The sequence below is a fragment of the Octopus sinensis genome, linkage group LG9 (genome assembly GCF_006345805.1).
Source record: "Octopus sinensis linkage group LG9, ASM634580v1, whole genome shotgun sequence".
Taxonomy (NCBI): Eukaryota; Metazoa; Mollusca; class Cephalopoda; order Octopoda; family Octopodidae; genus Octopus; species Octopus sinensis.
Window position 1 is genome coordinate 83,326,980 of NC_043005.1, and position 25,582 is coordinate 83,352,561.

General features: G+C 35.9%; 1 protein-coding gene across 3 annotated transcripts in view; it reads left to right on the forward strand.

The window, feature by feature from the left end:
* LOC115215700 (acidic mammalian chitinase) overlaps nt 1-25,582 on the forward strand; it is an 86,384-nt gene that overhangs the window by 14,634 nt on the left and 46,168 nt on the right. The window contains exon 1 of one of the 3 annotated variants that reach the window (XM_029784982.2): nt 4,387-4,554. The exons of 1 other annotated variant lie outside the window; for it this stretch is intronic. In XM_029784982.2, coding sequence (XP_029640842.1) covers nt 4,408-4,554 — 147 coding nt within the window. In that variant the 5' untranslated portion in view covers nt 4,387-4,407. Of the gene's footprint in view, nt 1-4,386; nt 4,555-15,990; nt 16,063-25,582 lie in introns of those variants that run through there. One more of the 3 variants, XM_029784983.2, reaches the window with a different exon arrangement.

Sequence of the window (25,582 nt, forward strand, 5' to 3'; positions counted from 1 at the left end):
TTGTGTTGTGCCTTTGAGCAAAACACTTCCTTTCATGTTGCTCTGGTGGATGGGAGAATACCAGAATTGTTGCTCCATCAGCAGAGCTGCTTTACAGTATATCTTCTGGCTCTCTACATTCTGAGTTCAAATCCCACCTGCTTGGAGAAGGCAACAAAAAACCACACCAGTATACATCCCAAGTTTAAACACTGATAGCTCTAGTTCCCATAGTTTCCAATAGTCCACTTAATGATGGCAGGGGAGGGCATGTACCCTTCCAGGTTGTTTAGGAAGTGCTGGAGAAGGATAACATGCAGAGGACCTGCCCTAGTGCAGACCACTACTAGACTCAATATCTATATCCACATACATATAAAAGAAAGAACACAAATGAGATTTTAAATTCTTCTACAGCTCTTTTGGTTGAATTTTATTTTATGTATTCATAGATTACATCATAACATAAATCCACAATCTTCAGACAATATTTTAAACAGGTATAAATAGGTGAGGTAAAACCTTGATGATGACATAGCAAACAACATACTGGATAATTAGTATTTTAAAAAAAGAACATTCAAATTTATAGATAAATTAGAGGTATAGGGGCATGTGAGAAGTAAAGAGATTAAATGACTCCATTATTATAAACAGTTACCTTAATTAGTTTATAGCTATAACCTGCTATGAGGAAGTGCAAGAAACATAGACAAGCTGTAGCCAAAATATGTCCTTAAGGTCATTAAAACCAGGAAGTGTACTCACTCACTTAGTAAGAGTATGTCTGGTAGGGATATTTGCTAGCTATTTCTAGCTGGTTGATGGACTATGCAAATTTCTCATCAAACTTCGATTGTATCTACATAATCAAATCCCTTTATCTGAATTAATTTTGAAAACTCTTGCCTCTCACAAAACAGAAACATTTCTTGTGGCTCCAGCAGACAAAATGGAAAAGGCATTGCACCATATATACACACACATATATACAAACACGCACACATGTATACATATGCATGCTTGTGCATGCACACATATATAAGTGAGTCATCCCATAAATAATGCGGGTTTTTTATACTTCTTTTATTTTTCAAAATTAAGATAAACACAGTTCTTTTTTAATCTAAAATATACTCTTCTTCATTTTCTACAATGCTCTTCCATTTCTGGTAGACTTGCAAGGCCCCTCTTTCAAAATTCACTTGTCTGTGATGAAAACTACTCCTCTAGTACTGTTTTGACCTTGTCTACAGAATTCATATTTTTTCTATTTAAATGATTTTGAAGACTGTGGAATAAATGATAATCAGACAGGGCATTGTTTCCCATTCCAACTGCTCCAGCCTTTAGAATATCACCCTCGCTGTAAGATGGTCGTTTTTCTTCTAGCGCTGACTTAAGCCACTCAAGCTGCTTGTAGTAGATCTCCTTTGTTATTGTTTGGTTTAGGTTTAAAAGTTCAAAGTGGACTAAACCTTTCATATCTCACATAACAGGTAACAACACCTTATATGGGTGAAGACCTTCTTTAGCCTGAGTACTGGTGTTTCTCTTTTCCCTACCCACTGTCTTCAGTGCTTGATATTTTTATACAGAACCCATTTCTTCTCACCATCACTATTCGATCTAAAAAAGGTTCATTCAAGAAATGTGACAGCAAAGAAGAGCACACATTCACTCTCTGTGTGTGATTAGACTCGAAAAGTTTGTGAGGAACCCACTGACCCAATTTGCTGACTTTTCCAATGGCACGCAGGTATTGATGAATGGTTGAATGACCAAATCCAAGCTTTTCTGCTAGTTCCTCAACAGTTACAATGAGATTTTGTTCCACCAGGGTTTGCAGGACATCTTTGTCAAGCCTTACAGATCTTCCAGGCTCGTCTTCTAGGCAATAGTTTCTGGCTCAGAATTTCTGAAACTACCATTGACATTGGCTTACACTTATAGTCCAATCCCCATTTACTGCATTAATATTCCTCACAGTTTCCATTGCGTTGTTGCCATTATTGAACTCATAAAGCAAAACATACCAAATATGCTCTTTTGTCACTTCCATTATAGCTTTGAAAAAATAACTGTTAAAATTGAACTGCACTCTTCAAAACTTGCACTAAGAATAAGGACAAGGTAAAATTACTACCTGATTTTATAGCAAGTTGATGCAGATAGTTTATCCCGTTCTCCTCCGACTTTTAGTTCATGCAATTGAAAAAAACCACATTATTTATGGGATGACCCAACATATATATATATTTAGATATATATATATATATTTAAAAAAATAAATAACTTAATTAATTAATAAATAAAATAATATAAAAATATACATATATATATATATATATATTTGTATATATATATTTAAAATTTATAAGTTTAAATTATTTAAATAATTTTTTAATTTTTAACTTTTATATTTTTAAGTTAATTTTATGTATTGGCTTATGTTTTTCACTGTTTGATTTGCCTAATAGTGATTTTATCTCTAATTTAATATAATATAATATATTTATACTATAAAATTGGATTTAATCCTAAATCTAATTTTTCCCTGTAAGTTTGGATTTATTCCCTAATATTATTATTATTATATATATATATATATATATATATATATATATATATATATATATATATACACACACACACACACACACCACATGCACACATATACACAGCTCTACAGAAATATTTATAACAAATTGTAGACAGAGAGCTAGGAGGTCATACACTGGATCATCAAATATTTCACTAGTTATAGACTGTTTTACAGCAAACTGGCAGAAAGCAAGTGCATACAAGGTGAGGTGGACGGAAAAAGTACTTTAAGGAAACATTTAAAGCCTCACTGAAAAGCTTTGAGATAGCCCAACACCTGGGAAATGCAAGCACAAGACCATCTTGCCTAGTGATGTTCCACCAACAGAGTTGCCACCTTCTATGAACTGATCAGGATAACAGGAGCACAAAAAAACGCAAACTGTGCAAGTCGAGAGCCAACTCCTCACCTTCAGTTGGACTGACTGGCCACAGCCAAACACACTGTAGCCCATTTTCTCCCATGTGATGTCTTTGGTCATTGTCAACAATGACAGATGAATTAATGATAGTATGCCGGTGGCACGTAAAAAGCACCAACCGATAGTGGCTGTTGCCAGCCTCGCCTGGCACCTGTGCCGGTGGCACGTAAAAAGCACCCACTACACTCTTGGAGTGGTTGGCATTAGGAAGGGCATCCAACTGTAGAAACACTGCCAGATCAGACTGGGCCTGGTGCAGCCTTCTGGCTTCCCAAACCCCAGTTGAACCATCCAACCCATGCTAGCATGGAAAGCGGATGTTAAACGATAATGATGATGATGATGATGATGATGGTATGCATGTTCAGCATGATACAATACAATTGTCTATTCACAAATCAATGCAAATAAAGAAAGCTAACTCATCAGATCATCATGGTTACACCAACGATTCAATTCTCTATGTACACACAACATATTCTCTTTACATATGGAAGACCACAACTAGATAAATATTGGCTTGGTTTGGTCAGTAAAAATAAAGATATATTGGCGCAGGAGTGGCTGTGTGTAGCTTGCTTACCAACCACATGGTTCCGGGTTCAGTCCCACTGCGTGGCACCTTGGGCAAGTGTCTTCTGCTATAGCCTCGGGCCGACCAATGCCTTGTGAGTGGATTTGGTAGACAGAAACTGAAAGAAGCCTGTCGTATATATGTGTATATATATATATATATATATATATATATATATGTATGTGTGTGTGTGTGTATATGTTTGTGTGTCTGTGTTTGTCCCCCTAGCATTGCTTGACAACCGATGCTGGTGTGTTTATGTCCTCGTCATCTAGCGGTTCAGCAAAAGAGACCGATAGAATAAGTACTGGGCTTACAAAGAATAAGTCCCGGGGTCGATTTGCTTGACTAAAGGCGGTGCTCCAGCATGACCACAGTCAAATGACTGAAACAAGTAAAAGAGTAAAGAGTGTTTAATATCAGTGAAGGTCCTAGATAGAAGTTCAAGGAAATGACTATCCTTAATGTTAACAAAAAACAGGAAGAGATAAAAAGGGGAAGTAAAAAGTAATTAAAGTAAGTATAAAAATAAGAAGCTTAAAAAGTGTATGAAAATATATATAAAAAGACATATGGAGGACAGACAGATGGAAATATAAGATTACCCCAAGAAATAATATTAAACAACAGTATCCTTCAAGCAGAGTTAAAAGGTGAAAACCCTTACATAGAAGCATATGATCCTTTAAATTTTAATCACATTTTCCAAATACACTCCAAAACACACACACACACACATACTTATATTCATGCATACATTTCTCTTATTTAAGTGATTTATATTTTCTTTGATATAAAGGCTGCCATATTTAACATCAAAATTTTTAAATGAGAGCCCGCATAAAAAAATCTGAGAGCCTGATAAATGAACCCCAAAGCGTTGCAAGCCATCCAGATCTTGTGTCTGACACTAAATCTCAAACTGAGTCACTCCTACTGAGGGGCAGAACCCAGAATTTACATAATGATTCATACGTAAGTTTAATTTGATCTCTCCTTATTCGCTTGCTTCTTTGTTATTTTTATTTTCATTTTTTTAATTTTTATTTTTCTATTTTGGGTGTCTGGCAACCATTCTTTATCTTTTTCTAGTTTCAAGCCTATAGGCAGTGGTAATGCTGGAGCACCACAATTGATATGTTCTATCGTTGATTTGTTGCCACAACTTAAGTCTTAGCTCAGACTAAAAAAGTAGTAGTAGTAGTAGTAGTAGTAGAGGTGGTGGTAACAGAAGTGCCAACACCACTACCAGCAGCAGTAGTAGTAGTAGTAGTAGTAGTAGTAGTAGTAGAGGTAGGGGTAACAGAAGCACCAACACCACTACCAGCAGCAGCACTAGCAGTAGTAGTAGTAGTAGTAGTAGAGGTGGTGGTAACAGAAGCACTAACAGCACCAACACCACTACAAGCAGTAGTAGTAGTAGTAGTAGTAGAGGTGGTGGTAACAGAAGCACCAACACCACTACCAGCAGCATAGTAGTAGTAGTAGTAGTAGTAGGGATGGTGGTGTTGGTGTAGTTGTTATTGTTTATTTAGCTTCAAGTCAGCCATGATGTAGCAGAAGAGCAATCCACCCATGATCAAGTCATTTCATTTCATAGATTTAGTATATTTAGGATCAAAAGAAGTATGTGGCCTAATAGTTAGACAACTGGGCTCTTGATCACAAAATCATGGATTCGATTCCCAGTCTGGGAAGAAGGTATGTAGAACAAGGTACTTGGCTTTCACACTGCTCTACTGAGTTCGCAATACTAATTAAAAAGATTTGATTAGAAGAATTTGCATACAGCGTATTCTTGATACCTGGTTTGATTATTAATCTGAAATACAAACATATTTCTCCTCAAATATGCTGCCTTTGTTTCAGTTCAGGTAAAAATTTACTATTACAACTGTCTCACCTTGAAGATAAAATGTTACCTAAAGAACAAGTGTTTTCCAACGGTTTTCATGTTCACAACTCATAAGAACATATAAAAATTCATGTGTCCAACAAAAACAAGTCAGGGAGAAGTAAAAAGCACCCATGTTGGTGCCATGTAAAAAGCACTGGTGCTGGAGCCATGTGAAAAGCACCCAGTCCACTCTGTAAAGTAGCTGGGCATTTAGCCATAGGAACCATGCCTGAACAGACATTTGGAGGCTCTCCAGCTTGCCACCTCCTGTCAAACTGTCCAACCCATGCCAGCATGGAAAACGGACATTAAATGATGGTGATGGTGGTGATGGTGATGGTGATGATGATGACTATGATGATGGGAAAAATATATATTTCACCTTCAAAGTGAAATGGTATGATGATAAAACTTTACCTCAATCCATTTTTTTAAATAATGGAGAGTTTAGCAAAATAACATTGTCCTCATTAAGCTAGTGTTTAAAACAAATTAATACGAAATATTTTAATGTAGATCACTTTGAAAAAGGGAGTTTGTATTATTGAACCGAGGGTGGTCTCATTGAGTCTGGTGTCAACAAGGTTAATGCTTTCGTTTCCTTATTTCTATTGAAATCCACTGCTTTTAAAATCACAAAGAATTTATTAAAACTTTATTGTTATTAAGCTGGTTTTAGGACCATACATTAACATGAAATTTTGGTGAAAGGTGTAAATTTAGATCACTCCAAAAGAGGGAAGTTTGTCATAGAACCAGAGGTAGTCTCAGATGAGTTAGATTTAAAAGGGTTAATTCATTTGTTACTTTTTTTTCTGTTATGGTACACAGCTTTTGTTTCAATTAATTTTTTAAATATTGTAGAATTTAGTAAAATAACTGTCATTATTAAACTGGTGTTAGACAGTGAGCTAGCAGAATCATGAGTATACCAAGCAAATTGCTTAGCAGCCTTTCATCTACCTTTATGTTCTAAGTTCAAATTCTGCCGAGGGCTGACTTTGCTTGCTATCCTTTCAGAGTTGATAAAATAAGTACTAGTTGCGTACTGGGATTGATGTAATTGACTTACCCCCTCCAAACTTGCTGACCTTGTGCCAAAATTTGAAACTATTATCAAGCTGGTGTTTAAAACATGAATTAATGTAGATGTAGAAGTGGCTGTGTGGTAAGTAGCTTACTTACCAACCACATCGTTCCAGGTTCAGTTACACTGCATGGCACCTTGGGCAAGTGTCTTCTACTATAGCCTTGGGCCGACCAAAGCCCTGAGTCGATTTGGTAGATGGAAACTGAAAAAGAAGCCCTTCGTATATATGTGTGTATATGTATATATATGTGTATATATATATATATATATATATATATATATATAATATATATATATATATTTATATGTATGTGTGTGTGTGTGTGTGTGTGTGTGTGTATGTTTGTGTGTCTGTGTTTGTCCCCCCAACATCGCTTGGCAACCGATGCTGGTGTGTTTAAGTCCCCGTAACTTAGCGGTTCAGCAAAAGAGACCGATAGAATAAGTACTAGGCTTACAAAGAATAAGTCCTGGGGTCAATTTCCTCGACCAAAGGCGATGCTCCAGCATGGCCACAGTCAAATGACTGAAACAAATAAAAGAGTAAAAGAGTAACATTAAATTTTGACAAAAGACTTTGATTCAAATCTCTTTTAAACACGAAGTTTGTATCATAGAACCAGGGGTGATCTTACTAAACTTGGTATCAAAAGGGTTAAACAGTTCTCTTTTACTGCATCACATCACTGAACTTAGACTAATTAATATTAATCTATGAATAATGAAGGCTCTTAAAAATCCCTAGTAATTCTAAAACTAGATCATTAGATTTATTGACCCTGCAACTGGTAGAATAGTGATAGCCCTTGAGTTGGGTGTCCACTCCTGATCATATAAAAGCATCTCTCAAAGCAAATTTCAATCTCTTCACATCGGGAGTTTGTAGAATTAGGTTTCATTTTGAAATTACAAGAAGCAAAAAAGATGTGCAGTAAACTTTTACCATTACACCTGCCTCGATTTGAAGGTGAAATGTATGTTTTCATATGTATTTTTTTTTATGCTGTTTTGAACGAACCTAACCATCAAAACCATTGGAAAACACTTATAGTTTAGGTAAGCCCCTCCTTACAGATGGGATGGGCATAAATTGTAAACATTGCAGATTTCATAACTTTCAGTCAAAAATAAGAATAAAAAAAACATATCAAATCTGCTACAAATTATATTACAAGTTAGTAAATGACCATTCCTAAATACAACAATATTAGTAATTATCATTTTTTTGTCAAATATATAATTAATCCTTTAGCATTCAGATTACTCTGCCAAATACGATGCTTATTTATTTATATTATTTTGAATTACCTTTATGTCATCTTGTAGCTTCAATATTTCAATGATGTGATTATTTAGTTTTTGAAGCCTTTATTTAATTTGATATTGATGGTTTCTGAGGGAAGTAGTGTGGCCTAGCCATTAGGGTGTTCAACTAGTGATCATAGAATCACTGATTCATTTCTAGGATTGAGTAGGGCAATGTGTCCTGGAACAAGGTACTTCATTTTATGAAAGTCCAATCTTCTCAGTTGAAAAATAAATACCAGCCAAATAGTGGTGCATCTCTCTCTGTCTCTCTCTCTGCGCATATATATATATATATATATATATATATCTCCAGCTGTTACATCCTGGATGGAACATTGGATCAAAGGATGAGAGAGTCAAGAGGTGACTATATCTGCTCATGACTATAGAGGCATATAAAAGCAATTAGTTAAAGCATTGTACATGTTATCAAGCCATACTTTTTTGAGGGCAATGACTGACTCTTTAGATGGTTTCTATGTTGAAGCATTATAGTATAACATTCCATATGAAGTAATCTTATGAAAGACTATGTAACATTAGGATAACAGTGCTGAAGTTGGAAGGATATTAAGTAATAAAAAAAAGTTGAAATTAAGAAATACACTGGAACTATAAATGTTAAATGTATTGTTTGCAGCTAAATTTAGATTAAGAATATTAAACAAATGTTGTAGCACTAGTAAAAGACATAAAAATTTTTTAAAACTTATTACAAGCTTTAGGTACAATGGCTTCAAATCTGAGCAAAAATGATCTCTGTCTTTCAGAGAATAAAAACTGGTAAGTTTAATAGAAGTAAATGTACAATTTATATTTATAATTTGTTGTAGAGTTTTAGTCTACAGTTTTTGTATTTTTATAAATGAACCTTAGATGAGTATATACATATATATTCAATATAATTTTTAAAAATACATGTTCATTATGGACTTCTGGTAACACATGTGCAATGATATACAGTTACCTGGCCCTAGCCAGAACAAAGCATTCATGACCAGACTAGATTTTATGTGCCATGCACAAACACAAGTAATCTGTCATTTGAATTTCTACTTGGCAAACATTGAATTCTGAAATATCTCCACAACTTCTTTTAAAACTTATGTTTCATTTTAATTATTTCAGTTAATATTCTTCATTTATTTATAAATTGTTATGTTTTATTTTTTTAATATTAAATGCACATTCTATTAACAACTGCTTTGCTAGACTTCCTCTTGTAGCTCTCTCCTTTAAATTTTACATTTTCAACTGTTGCATGCTTTGTCAGCACTCTACTAAGAATTAATACTTCGTTGCTTGGCATATGTACATATGTGTGCCTCACAACCCCCCTCCCCCAACCCTACACACATTTTGTTTCCTCATAACCTCCAGAAAAATGGTTATTTTGGAATGAAATTTTCTACAAATACACTTCAAAAAGTATAGATTCTGATTATATGAGCATGTGTGAAAAAATGTTTCCGTGGGTGGGGAGAGGAGTTTCAGGAAATTCATCTAAGTTGAATTTGTTTCTTCATAACTTTCAGAAAAATGTGTATTCTTTAATGAAATTTTCTACAAATACCTTTCAGAGTTTGTAGATTACTACTATCCTTAAATCCTTAAAAATGTTTTAGCCCAAAGAAAAAAATTGGTGGGCTTGCACACATACATACTAACAAATACCACATATAGTTGCAAAATGGAACTTGAAAATTTGAAAAAAATTGTCATGTATGTCAGTGTGTATGTATGTATATGAGCCTACCATTTTTTTTTCTTCTCATAAAATTCCAATATAATCATAATTTACACACTCTGAAAGGTATGTATAGATAATTTCATTTAAAAATACCCATTTTTCTAAAAGTTATGAGGAAACAAAGCCTATTCACATGAATTTTCTGAAAATTTTCACCCCACACCCTCCAAAAAAATTTTTTTTTTTCACAGCAAATTTTAATTGAAACTATACCATCTGAAACATTTTCGGAGAAAATTTCATTAAAAGATATCCAATTTTCTGCAAGTTATGCAGAAACAAAGTCGGGTTGGGGGCACACTTTTGTAGGTATACATATTGCTTTAGCAATGGTAAATATATGTTTACTATTTTTCTTTTCAACGTAAGTAATACTAAGATCACATTGTTATTAAATATCTACATAAGAGCTTGCTTCCCTTTGCTTTCATTTTGTATGCAAAAATATTTGATTACATTATTACCGTAAATCCTTGAGTATAATCTGCACTTTTTTCCCAAAATTTAAAGGTCAAAATCCCTAGTGTGTACTATATACGAGGTTAAAAATGAAAAATATTTTCTAAGCAATGTCCAAGTCTCTATTTGCAGTCCGGCAATGTTTATTCAGACACATTTTGTGATGTCAGGCGCAAAAATACATTAAGCTAAGCCTGAAAGCAATGAAGTCATAAAAGAATCATCCATAACTGGCAGTAAACAACATTTATTAAAATAAAAGTATTCAGAACACAGAATAACATGTAACAAAAACAATTTGCAAACATATCTACATTCCCATATAACAGTTAAGAACATCATCATTACTGTATTACGTATGCGTGGAAGTGTTTGTTCGACTAGGTGCTGCTGACTTAATTACACACAACTCAAGTTAGAGAAGGGGTGCATATTATACACAAGGCTTAGGTTTTTCAGAAGTACAGCCCCCTAAAAATCCCCTGCGTATTATACTCAAGGGTGAGCTATACTCGAGGATTTACGGTATATATTATATATAAACAAACAATACACATTTTTATTCAGTTTGCATTAAAAGAGTGACAGTAATGTGAATGAGATGGGCTCAAATTTTCACTACACAAACGCAGAGAGGATAATGGTATTTATGATGATGTTGTGTCAGTAATGAATACTAACTGTATTCGAAATGTTTCAAAATGTGCGTGCATTTGTGTGTGTGTGTATTAAAATTTATTGGCAGTATTAAGTAATCTTTCATTGCATTATAAATGTACATTCATCATCATCATCATTGTTTAACATCCATTTTCCATGCTGCCATGGGTTGGACAGTTCGACTGGGTTCTGGGATGCCAGGAGGCTGCACCAGGCTCCAGTCTGATCTGCATTTCATCTTATAATTCTATTCTATGTTTTCTGCTACTGACATTTGATATTTCTTCATGTTGCATATTTTACCAGTGCTCTTCTTACCTGTATGTCATATGTATATTTATGCATATGCACTATATGATACAATGAGATCAAATCAATGTAAAATATGCTATCTTAAAGATAGTGTGTTTGCACCAGTATATACATATATATGATGATGGAATCACCTGTCAAAGATGATGTATAAGTGTTCAGTAAGAAGATAATAATGCCCAACAGACACATGCCTGCACATACACACATACACACACACACATGTATATTAACCTATATGAATATTTATTTCTTTATTGTCCACAGGGGGCTAAACATAGAGGGGACAAACAAGTACAGACAAAGGGATCAAGTCGATTACATCGACCCCAGTGCATAACTGGTACTTATTTAATCAAACCCGAAAGGATGAAAGGTAATGTCAATCTCAGCAGAATTTTAATTCAAAACGTAATCTTTTCTACTCTAGGCACAAGGCCCGAAATTTTTGGGGAAGGAGGGGGCAGTTGATTAGATCGATCCCAGTATGCAACTGGTACTTAATTTATCAATCCCTAAAAGGAAGAAAGGCAAAGTCGACCTCGGCGGAATTTGAACTCAGAACGTAAAGACACACAAATTACCGTTAAGCATTTCGCCTGGCGTGCTAACGTTTCTGCCAGCTCACTGCCTTGTATGAATATTGGTTGGTTGCGTTACATCATACAGAAGTAGGGAAGAGGGAGAAAAAAGACCTGCAGAAGGATTTAACATAAAGGGTGCCAGATGAGTGCACATACTGGGCTTCGTAGCAGGCAATGAGTAAAAGAATATTACATGCACACTGACAGTGAGCGAGAAGAATCATAGAGATTGGGGAAGTGGAGGCAGAAGTGACAGAATAGTTGGATGTTGCTGAAGAAGGCATTGTAATAATTAATATTTATTATAATGATTATTTTCTTCAGATGTTTTTCATGTAAGCTGTTTGTTAACAGAGTAAATTTAATTTCTTTCTTTTATTTATTTATTTATTTATTTTTTTTTTTTTTTTTTTTTTTGTATTAATGCATTCTCTAAGTTAATCTGTAATGAGCTTTCGCAGTTGCTGCAGTAATATTGGTTTCAAATTTTGGCACTAGGCCAAAACTTTTGGGGGAGATGATGGTATTTATTTTATCAATCCTGAAAGGATGAAAGGTAAAATTCAACCTTGACAGACTTTGAACTCAGAATGTAAAGACAGATGAAATGTCACAAAGCATTTTGCCTGGTGTGCAAAAGATTCTGCCAGCTCGGCCTCTTAATTGCTACAGTAATATTTGTTTCAAGATTTTGGCTCAAGGCTAGCAATTTCGGTGTGACAGGGGAGAGGGTGCGGTAAGAGTACCATCCAAGCGTGATCGTTGCCAGAGCAACAAACTGGCTTCCGTGCCGGTAGCATGTAAAAAGCACCATTCGAGCATGATCGTTATCTGCATCACCTTACTGGCATTTGTGCTGGAGGCATTTGAAAAAACATTTGAGTCTAGCCATTGCCAGTACCACCTGACTGGCCCTCATGCCAGTGGCATGTAAAAGCACCCACTACACTCTCGGAGTGGTTGGCATTAGGAAGAACATCCAGCTGTAGAAACTCTACCAGATCAGATTGGAGCCTAGTGCAGCCATCTGGTTCGCCAGACCTCAGTCAAATCGTTCAACCCATGCTAGCACGGAAAACGGACATTAAACGATGGTCATGATGATGATCAATCCCCAGTGCTCAGCTGGTACTTATTTCATTGATCCCAAAAGGATGAAAACAAAACTGACCTCAGCAGAATTTGAACTCAGAACATAAAGAGAGACAAAATGCCACATTAAGATGGTGAGCTGGCAGAATCATTAGCATACCAGGTGAAATGTTTAGCAGTATTTCATCTGTCTTTATGTTCTGAGTTCAAATTCCACCAAGGTTGACTTTGTCTTTCATCCTTTCGGGGTCGATAAATTAAGTACCAGTTGCGTATTGGGGTCGATCCAATCGACTGTCCCCTCCCCAAAAATTTTGGGCCTTGTGCCTAGAGTAGAAAAGAAAATGTCACATTTTGCCCAGCATGCTAACGTTTCTGCTAGTTTGCTGCCTGAATTGCTACAGAGTTTCCTTTTTTGTGCTCATAAAGCATAATGTGCGTCAAATGCTCTTTGGATACTTCCATGTTAGAAAGGGTTTTAATCAAAGAAATTTTAATTCTATTATTCTGTAAAATGATATTTAATTAGTTTAAATGTGAACAAATGCATAAAAATAATTTTTAATTCCATTAGACATTCTAAAATAGCATTAAATTTCATTCAATTTTAAAAAAGGTAAAATTGGACAGAATTTATGGGATGACCTGATATAATATAAATTTTATCAAATTACTCATAGTGGCAAAAGTATACTTCCAAAGTTATCTGTCATATGATATTATCCTTTACTTCTTTCAGTCATTAGACTGTGGCCATGCTGGGGAACCACTTTGAAGAATTTTTAGTCAAATGATGTAATATGTTCCCATTCAATAAATAAAGACTACAATTCTATGAAAGACTTAATAAATTTTAAATGTGGAACATAAATCCATTTAAGGTACTTGACCTTACAGCTTAATTAAAGAAGTTGACCTTACAGCTGTTTCTGTGTTATCATATTATCTCCAGAAGTCACATGCATTACCACAATGTTCCATGTGTGACCTCTAAAGATAATACATAGTAACATCAGGCGAGCTTTAAGATCAACAATCTTAATATAATGTGTGTGTGTGTGTTCAGCTATCACAAAAGCTGGTAATAGATGTTTAGTTGGTTTCATACATTTTAAAAAGAATTTAAGTTCATCACCATCACCACTATCATTTTATGTCTGCTTTTCTTTGCTGATGTGGATTGAATGAGTCATCATGGCCCAAGTCAGTTCTTAACCTCCCTTCTAGATGGGTTGAAAACCACACCTCATGTTAATTTTCATATTTTTTTATGGTTGAATGCCCTTTTTATCACTAACCATTTCACCAAATGAACTAGATGCATTTTATCATGGCACCAGCACCCAAGTAGTTACCTTGTCCCAGCAAGACTAAGAAGTTTTCTCTTCCCTATGTTGCTTCTGCTCATTTTCCATCCATGTTACTGTGTTCATCAGGGGAATTTTATCACAGTATAAGCACTAGAGAAGCATTTTTCCTTGGAAAGATTAAAATGCCATCTCTACCATATGTTATCTTTTTTTATTCATAGTTTTGTTCATGCATTTAGTAGTATCACAGCATTATTTATTTATGGTGGGTTGAAGAGGGAGTGATGATGAAAGTGTAACCAGAACAAATGGGAAACAGGAGAGAATAATTGAAGTAAATCAGTGATAGATGCTGGATAAAACAGAAGCAGGGGAGAGAGAGAGAGATGTTTGATAACATAGAGATTGTGTAGAAAACATGATTAGAAGAGGGAATAATAGTGAGGAGAGAGGGTGATACAAGACTGAGTGATATTAAGATACAGGGTGATAGAAGAGGGAGTGATAGTGAGGAGGGAAAGTGATAGAAAAGGAGTGTTAATGAAGAGATAGGGTGCAAGAAGAAGGAGTGCTACAATTGAATGAGTGAGTGATGAGTAATGAATGTCAACAACATGTGATAGAGAAGGAGTCTTGTGAGAGACAAATGTGCTTGGAGAATAAGTATTAAAAGAGAGGTCATGGGGAAAGATTGTCATGGCTAGCAGGTTGGGTAAGAGGGACCAAAAACTGACAGATCAAATGTGATGCCAACTCTCATTACACAGGTAGTGTATGTGAGAGAGATGGCAGATCCAGTTAGGAGGTTAATTGATAGAGTGGTGAATGGTAGATTAGAGAATAAACTTTTAGTTGAATGAATCAACCACTGTGTATATATTTTTTGAAGTCTGGTACGTATTCTATTGATCACCTTTGCTGAACCACTAAGTTATGGTGACAAAAACCAACACCGGTTATCAAGCAGTGCTAGTGGACAGACACACAGACACACACACTGATTTATATATATATATATATATGAAATGTTATGTTATATATTATATTCATAGTATTTAATGTAATATTGTAATATAAATAAATCGTTGAATGTCAATAGTATATCTCTATATTTAATTTATCTTTATTATTGAATTATACCAATATTTATACGGTATCCAACTGAAGTACCAGGAAATTGGATGTTTAACACACCCCATTGAAGGATTTCTTTTCCTCAGTTTGTTTATATATATATATATATATAATACCAAACGGGCTTCTTTCTGTTTCTGTCTACCAAATCCACTCACAAGGCTTTGGTTGACCCAAGGCTATAGAAGACACTTGCCCAAGGTGTCACACAGTGGGACTGGACCAAGAACTATGTGGCTGGGAAGCAAAATTCTTACTACACAGCCACACCTGTGCACTTATTGTGAATGCAATCATCAGTAAAGATGCAAATGTGGGTATATTGATACTTAATCCTCAATGCCACCACCATCATTATCTTTACATCTTTTTCTATGATTGCATGACATGGACAGATCTCCATCATAGCATTTCACCACAAGTTGTGGTTCTTTTATCATTTCCTTTGTTGTATTCAGCCTCTCACTTTGACCCCATATCTTCCTTGGTCTTTGATCTCCCTTTTCTGTAGGCTCCATCCATTTGAAGCAATCAGTACTTTTTTATACTGCTGATAGGGTAGAAATAATTGCTGAAGGCCTATTGTACAACTTTATACAACTGGCTATATACAAATGTGTTTTGAAGACTGCTCATATCAGCAGTCGTCGTTGTTGTAACACTACATGCAGTTCCTCTTATATCTAACTTATCTCTCAGTTTGTTTGTTTTTTTATGTCAATCATTCACACAAACGTTACACATCCTGTAGTGCAGGCTATCCTTATTTCTTTGCAGCCTTCAGAAATCCTTTTCTATTCAATATCTGTGTTTTATTATCACATTACATCGTACTTTATTACACAAACATTGTACATAGAAGACACAAAAAATTCTTGCCGGCAGAGGTAATAAATAGTTCCCAGAACTGTTTTCTTGATTTTCTGTTTCGTCATACCGTTTATTTCTAAGAAGCCACACTCTTCTGTTGTTAAGTCTTCAAATTAATATAAAAGCTGTCAGCTTTTTGTGGTGCAGTGGGAGACAATTTCTGAGCAATTGCATGTACTTCACTTATATTTAAACTGCTAACTAAACTAATTCCTGTACATCTTCCTTCCACACATATAGTTTGCTTTCTCTGTCAGTCTGCCTGTGGTCCTACTACATCTCTTGCGCTATAAATAACAAACCATGCACCAACCCAACCTGATCTTCGTTATCATAAGCACGCCTAAGTACTGTTTCTAGATTAAATCAGATTCCATTACAGGATGTTATAAACAAAAGTATTGTTCAGTGTCGAAGTCCAAAAGTCTGCTTTAATATTTAATATAATATAGCGTAAACGAGCTTCCAAAACAGAAAGACACCAGTCGAATAACTCAGTACTCTGGCGGATTAAGCGAGTATTTGCTCCAGACATGGATTCGTGGAATCATTCAATATTTAGCTGTTTCAGTAACTTAGGTCTCTGTATTGTTACTTATTTCGCTCCTTGTTATACGTTCGGTAAAAACGCCGAAGCGGTTGGTGAAGGCTGTTGTTTCTGTGGTTGCATGTATCTCGTGCCTGGAGTGAATTATTTTGCTATGACACAAGTTCGTGGAATGATTCGGAGTTCACGCAACATTGCTGGTTCCATTTGCGAAGATCTTTTATTGGTATTATTTTGTCCTTTCTGTGCTCTCATTCAGGAAGCGAAAGAAATTCGTGGTTATGATTCTCTAGATATGGTCCGCGCTTAAAACTGACATTATAATTAAACCATATCAAAAGCAATACGAGGAATGGAAGTTTTAAAAATAGTAAGAAAATTTCCTGTGGACTACCTACGTACCTATAACTCTTACCGAAGAAGGAATTCATTTGCACCATTACTTTTAACAAATATGTATTGGCCTTTTTTTTTTCCCGGATTCTTTGACTCAATTCTGTGAAACTAGTCGTCATCCAACCTAACCAGAATGCATACTTTAAATATTTTAAAGCAAATGTTATATGTATGTTTCTCTCTCATCATCTATAAAATAGAGATACCTACCCACAGGTACGTTAAAACGGCAATTATTGGCTGAAGTACATTCATTTCCTGGATTATCTATAAAGTATTTTTATACACAATTCAATTTATCATACACATTTTAAAGCTTTAAAAACTTTAGATCTAGCTTACGAAGTCTACCTTGTGTTGTTTGAATATATTTATCTACACATATATACGTATGGCGAAGCCCATTGAACTTCTCAGTTACGATACTAACATATCATAAACAATATAAATTTAACATAAAATTTACAAGTTGAATTTGATCATGAATTTTCTTACTTTTCTCTGTCACACACGACGTGTGTTTCTGATTTTTTCTTTCATCTACTCTTTTTATTTGCTTATTTTTCTTTTAAATTATAATTGTATCTATTACAGGCACAAGGTCTGAAATAGGAGTGAAGTGTTAGTTCTTGACAGGTACTTAATTTTATCGACGAAGAGATAAAACCGAAGATATACGGCTTCACATGCAGTTAAAGAAAGATATGAAAGTGAAGTGCCGTAAATCCTCGAGTATAATCCGCACTTTTTTCTAAAATTTAAAGGTCAAAATCCCTAGTGCGTACCATATACGAGGTTAAAAATGAAAGATATTTTCTAAGCAATGTCCTAGTCTGTCCGGCAATGTTTATTCAGACGCATTTTGTGATGTCTGGCGTGAAATTACCCTAAGCTAAGCCTGAAAGCAATGAAGTCATAAAAGAATCATCCATAACTTGCAGTAAGCAACATTTATTAAAATAAAAGTATTCAGAACACAGAATAACATGTAACAAAAACAATTTGCAAACATATTTACATTCCCATATAACAGTTAAGAACATCACAATTATTGTATTACGCATGCGCGGAAGTATTTGTTCGACTAGGTGCTGCTGGCTTAATTACGCACGACTTAAGTTAGAGAAGGGGTGCGTATTATACACAAGGTTTAGGTTTTTCAGAAGCACAGCCTCCTAAAAAATCCCCTGCATATTATACTCAAGGGTAAACAATTTCTATAACATAACCAACGTGAATCAGCAGGAACCGCGCCACCGCTTCCCGTCGGTTCTTTTGTGTATAGCTCAGGAGTCGTACAAGAGTATTACATTGCTCACATGTAACTGCATTAGCTATCATGCATCAAAACGCAAGCCACAAAATTTCCTTCTGGGGGCATTCGTTACCAGTTGTGGTGCATGTACGTTAACTACTATTTCTGAAATACTTAAGATATCACTAGAAGATACTATACAAGTGAATGCATATGGACGTGACATAATAAAGGAGTCTTGCAAATAAAGTTAAGGGATTTTACCAGTTCTCTTTACGAAAGTATGGGATGTGATTGTCATTTCTGATCAATTTACATTCGTTTATTTAAACCCCTAAACTGCATGTTAACTACCATCGATCCCAGAACTTGACTGGTACTTTATTTTATTGATTCCAAAAGGATGAAAGTCAAAGTCGATCTTGGGGAGATTTGAACGCAAGATTTAATTGAGCCGGAATGGTCAGTCGTTCATTGTGATCGCGTTAGAAAACAAATTAAGTCAAAAACTGTTGACTTGATAAGGGAAAGAGATATTGTTAAACATCCTTTATTGTATAAAACATTTAAAAAAGATAGACTTTGGAATAATATTTAATTTTCTGTGTTAGCAGCCATTAGAAATATATAATCCAGAAATTGATTAATGTTCATAAGACTTTGTTTATTCTGTTGTGTCTGGGGAAAGTCATTTTCTTTTTGTGCCTTATAATTTAACACATTCACCGGTAAAATTTCCACTTATTTCTTATTTTTATTTTCCTAAAATCTTCGTTGCGTCTTGCAACCTTTTCAATAGTCTTGACTCAAGACTATCGAAAAGGTTGCAAGATGCAATGAAAATTTTAGGAAAATAAGGAATAAGTGGAAATTTTACAGGTGGGTGTGTTAAATTATAAGGCACAAAAAGAAAATGACTCTTCCCAGACACAACAGAATATGCTTCAACACACGAACTCACATAAAGAATCTTGTGAACCAAATCCCAAAACGAAATACTTTGTTTATTGTTAGAACAATAAACTGGTGTGAGAAAGGTGAATAATGACAGTGAAAATGTTTTGCGGTCTTTACTTCGACCCTGTATGTCCTTAGTTCAAATCTAGTTGGGCTGCTTGAAAAACTATAGTGGGAAATATAATTAACGAGAGTTGTTCTCATCCGTGACCTAGTGCCAACGTTAGAACATTATTAGAATAGCAGGAGTTCAAATCCCACTGAAATTAACTTTGCCTTTCATCTGTCATTTTTAGGGGGGTTTTTTTTTCAAATATTTTTTAAACTTATGTATTTTATATCCAAGAAACTCATGTTACAACAATAATAATAATAATCCTTTTTACTGAAATATGGGATGGGGAGGATAAGTCGATTACATTAACTCCGGTGCTCAATTGGTACTCATCTTATCAACCCCCAAAAGATGAAAGGCAAAATTTACCTCAGCGGAATTTGAAGTCAGAACTCTAAGACGGATGATATGCCGCTAAGAATTTCTCCTGGCATGCTAATGATTCTCCCAGCTTGTTGCCTTAATGGTGATAATGGTGATTAATAATGATAATAATTATACACTTCTGTTCCTACCCTTCCCACAGTCATCATGATGACAGAATGTGTCACCCTCAGACATTTACTGTTTCAGACCTACCACCTCCAATATCCACTAGCTATTGTCTGTCATACCTGCAAACAAATACTTTCATTCCCTTGAGAATACATACAGTGTTCAGGTCTGCCTATGGGGTCCAGCCTCTGAGGACTGCTTGCTATTACTTAGACCGGTCTAACATACCTGACTTCACCAGGTTTGTTGATGAATCTCCATGCTCACTTCATCCCATGATACCTCCACAATACTAGAAACCTTCAATGATATGGACCAGCACATCAATTTTACCATCAAACACATCCAAACACTGATGGTTCCCTCTCCTTGCTTAACTTTTGTTTAAGCATCACAGATGAGAGCAAATGACTTGGTGTTCTACTGAAAGGCAGTCTGCCAAGATCTCTTCTTCCATTCCAAGTCAGCCCACCCCATCAGAGCTGAAGCCAGCTTCATACAAAATGAGATCACCCATATACACAACAGATGCAGTGACAGTGCCAGCCGGGGGACACAGGTTGCATGGTTCCTCAAGATACTTGGAATCAACAAGCACCCTACATAGATACAAACCAAATAAACATGGCAAGAGGATTCTCTCTGGAACCTGCTTCCTGAGGATTCTCCATTTTAATGAGGGGACCATCTGCAAGACCTTGATATCCTGCTAGTCCACTCAGGATTGTCCCTGCATAGACACCTGCCGACGAGGAGATCACGTGTGGAATAACAGCCCTGTGCACTGGTAAACTATTCTATCCATGAAACAAGCAAGTCTATGAAAACATACGTGATGTACCAGACACAGTGACTTAAATGTGACGACTATTAAATTAGTAATACAGTCTAACTGTTCTGCATCCAACTGAAGGAACACCTGACAACCAATGCATCTTCTTTCCACAAATACTTAAACAAAGGCAGTAACACCACCAAAGAGGTAGACACTTCTATACTGCCAATGAAAAGGAATATATGAAATGACCATATCAAAGAAACCTTATTGATCCAATGACTTAACCTGAAGATCAATAGTTGATCAGAGTAGGACTGGTGGCTCCTGTAAATTACCAACTGCCCCTTACACCATGGTAACCACAACCAGCATCTTCATTACTGATGGTGATTGGTGCTATTACCTACAAGTACCATGTTTGCCGTCGCCACAGCTACCACCACCACCATTGCCTGCTATGATGAGAACTGTTGCTCTTGGCAGCCATCACCTTGTCAACAACTTCTACAATGAATATACCACCAACTACTACCACATTACTATGACCACTGACTACTACCATGGCATTCACCACCATTGTCCCCAGTGTTACCTCTATGGCACCAATAAGACCACTATTTGGGGAGCTGCTGCTACTTCCACAAGCACCTAACTAAAACAGGGTCACTGCTCATCTAGCTATCCAAATGGCAGAATCTATGTAGTTCCATTTCTTTGACTTTACTCTTCTGAAGATGAACCTTTGTGCCCAAAATATACAAAGGCTTTTCATCTTTCATCTCTGCACTTTTAGAAGCTTTCCTCATTTCATTCACTATTCTATTTCTGTACTACAATGCTTCAAGCAAACTACAATGCTCTTCATAGGTGTAGCTGTGTGGTAAGAAGTTTGCTTCCCAACCACATAGTCCTGGTTTCAGTGCCACTGCATGGTACCTTGGGTTAGTATCCTCTACTTTAACCTCAGGCCAACCAAAGCCTTGTAAGTAGATCTGGTAGATGGAAACAGAAAGAAGCCCATCATCTATATATGTGTGTGTTTGTTTGTCTTAGTGGTTTGACAAAAAAATGCAGATAGCGTAAGTTCCGGGTTTAAAAAGAAAATAATTACTAGGATCGATTGATTCAACTCTAATTCCTCAAAGCAGTGTCCCAGCATGGCTGCAGTCTAATGACTGAGATAAGTAAAAAAAGATATATGACCAGCAACCGAGACCTTTGGAAATATGCTGTACGTGAGAAGACCAGGCAGGTCAAGTGAGCCCAGCCCACTTATGCATGCCTTTCCTCCCTTGGATACAAAGACCTGCAAGCGAAGTCGATATAGAACCTCATCCGACGACAGGCACCCATGCCAACCCCCTTTGCTTGCGAAGACATGTTGGGGCAAGCGAAATCGAAATCGAATTGAACCAGCCAGGATCCCTGGTCTGGTGGTACGTAAAAAGCACTATCCGACTTGTGGCCGATGCCAGCGCCGCCTCGACTGGCCTCCGTGCCGGTGGCACATAAAATACACCAATCCGACCGTGGCCGTTGCCAGCCTCGCCTGGCACCTGTGCAGGTGGCACGTAAAAAGCACCCACTACACTCACGGAGTGGTTGGCGTTAGGAAGGGCATCCAGCTGTAAAAACATTGCCAGATAAAACTGGAGCCTGGTGCAGCCTTCTGGCTTCCCAGATCCCCGGGCGAACCGTCCAACCCATGCTAGCATGGAGAACGGACGTTAAACGATGGTGATGATGATGATGATTCTTTTTATGAAGCTAGCATAATTTTAAAAAATTAAGTTGGCATTAGGAAGGGTATCCAACCATGGAAACCATGCCAAAGCTGGCATTGGAACATGATGCAATCATCAAATTTGTTTTAGATTCTGTCAAACTGTCCAACCCATGCCAGCATGGAACATGGATGTTAATTAGTGGTGGTGGTGGTTTTGCCAGTGGTAATGACTACAAAAGCCCACAGAAACTCCAATGGTTTCACTTGTTCCTTCCAAAAATATAATGCTTTTATACATACATGGTCAATCAATTAAACAGGCTTATTCAATTAATATGGTTCCTTTCTACAATATAATTATTTTTATCATGTGAGATGAGCCAAGTACTGGAATCAATATAATTTAGCAATTAAACAAAATAAATATTTTCTTCATTAATAATTATCTTTGAAATTAAAATACACATAAGAACATTTCTGAAAACAACTTATTCGATTTTGTTGTACCTTAGGAGGGTCATTGTGATACTAATAAACACATATGCAGGTTATATTTCACTTCTTTATTGTTTTTATTTTTTGTCAATTGGTAACTATTTAACCAATTAACTATTTGGTTGTTTGATTAATCATTCAGTTAATTAATCAATCAGTTAGGTTCGTCAGCATTTTTTATTGCCATTTACAACCTCAGAGAGGGCTTTTATTAATATTATGATGAAAGAACACTAACAAACCTAACTTGAGTGATTAACTGGTTGATTAATCAAACAATCAGTTAATTAAGCAAATTTACTAATTTACCCATTAAGTTTGATTGACAAATATACAATAAAGGAGACAGAACTAGTGTGTCGGCATAATGACTGCCCCTAGATAGAACAAATTATGTTTCAACGCATGAGTTCACGTCTGTTTGTAAATAAAATTATGTTTTCTGACTTAAATATCTTATTTGATATTGTTCCTTTCATATAAATATAAACTTTCTCTTCTATTCTGCTCCTTGTTATCAAAGATTTTTTAGGCCCTTAGTCTTCACTCATGCTGGTGCCACAGAAAAAAGCAATAGTTTACACTCTAAGAAGGGCATCCAGCCATATAAATCCTGCCAAAGTAGACGTTAGAACATGATGCAGTCCTCTAACTCATCAGAAACTGTCAAGTCATCATACCCAAGCCAGCATGGAGGCCAGATTTTGAACAATAATGAGTTTTGTTCTTTTGAATGAAGTTTATGAAGCATGGAAGGTACTAATGTATCGATGCATAAATATTGTTTGAGGTAATGAATTGGCACAATCATTAGAGCTTTCCAAAAATACCTTGTTGTTGACATTCTAAGTACAAATTCCTTTGAGGTCAAAATATATATTTGTTGCGTAAATTTCTTCCTCCAAATAAAATTTCTGGAGCATGACACTAAAGGTACGTAGGTACTGTTGTATTAATATATTTATGTATATATAATGAAGGTACTATGGCTATGTTGTCAGAATGTTGCAGGAAAGGACTTCACGATGAATTCCCCAAACTGAGAATAAGAGTAAAATGATACCCAAATCTCAAATGCTTCACATAGGACCTTATAGAGCGGGTGCCTGAGAAATCTACTCCCATGAGCCTCCCGTGAATAGTGGATGGCAAGAATGGATGGATGGACTGAAAGCAATGATGTGAGAGAGAAAGCAAATATGACCCTGGCAAGATTTGAACTCTGAACGTAAAGGGACATACATAATTACATACAACATTCTGTCAGGCTCTCCTTTATTTCTGCTACTCTACTATTTGTTTGGCATAGAGTCCATTGTTGCTTTTCTAGTTTATCACCTGGTCACACTTGATTGAAAATACTTTTTTTATATATCAGGAGACTACACTGTCTAATAGATCCATCTATTTTTATATTATTTTTAATAATGCTGAGGATATGGCTGTTATTTCTTGCATGTCTGGTCATAGGGAACAATTTACCTTATTTGGAAACAAGTTAGGGCTGACAACAGAAATCATTAGGACATTAAAATAATGACAATGGAGAGGAGGAGGCATAAATAAACAATATTATGTATATTATAGATAATATAAAAGTATATTCTATACTTTTGTAAGGTGGCGAGCTGACAGAATTGTTAACTTAGTCAAAATTCCTAGTTGTATTTCTCCTGATTTATTATACTCTGGATTTGTATTCCACCAGGGTCAACTTTGCCTTTCATCCCTAAGGGTTGACAAAATAAATACAAATCAAGGACTGGTCAATGTAATCAACTGAGCCCCTGCCCCCTCAATATTGCTGTCCTTGTACCAAAATTACAACGAATATATATTTTTATCTTTGTCTGATAAAGCAACACATGATAAGTCTATTGTCAAGCAACAGATGTCTGTCCTATAATGTTGGAATATTCTTTGGTTCATTTTCTGTTGTTGCTGTTACAATTGATCATGTGTAACCCATTCGAAGTGAATGTTTTGTAATCTATGTCTATAGATAACATTTGCTGACATTTAATTCTGGTTTTTAACTTCCATCATGTCAATTATTGATAATTAACATGACTCCCATCCCTATTACACAGAGATAGGAACAAATAGACATGAAACTCATAAATCCAACTTCTCTGCTCCTTTTTTAAGCTCTTATTTTTTCTGCACTACCCAGCAAGCCTAATATCCACTTTTTACCCCTTAGCTGTCAATCTGGTCGTATCAAGCCCATATATTCTACCTGTTTTATGCTAAAACTGACCATTTGTACCTTCTATTCCCATACCCACTCTATGTTTGGTATTTCCCGCTCCTTGCCTCCTTACCCTAGTGTTCATTATGTTGGGTTTCATCCCCATGTCCCTAAATATGTCCCTATACTTTCCCATCTTAGCTCCTATCCCATTCATTGATTCTTGAACTGCTTTTTCCCTTGACTGCCATTATTAGTTCTTCCTTTATTTTCATATTTAACCCCATTTAGATCTGCTGTTATATTACCCTGCAAGTATTCTATTTTAACCTTATAATCTGCTCTGGCTAGTGCTCAGTTGTAGTATTCTGTGTGCTCATAAAATATCAGTTCATCAGAGAATATTCTAGATTGGACACACTTTTTATAATGCTCCTAAGTTTTGATTCCGGGTGATCGATCTTTTACAGTAGCCTAGGGCCAAATAAAGCCAAGCAAATTTGGTAAACTGAAATTCAAAGAAACCCATCATGTGTGTGTGTGTCTTTGTGTGTGTGTGTATGTGTCTTTGTGTGTATGTGT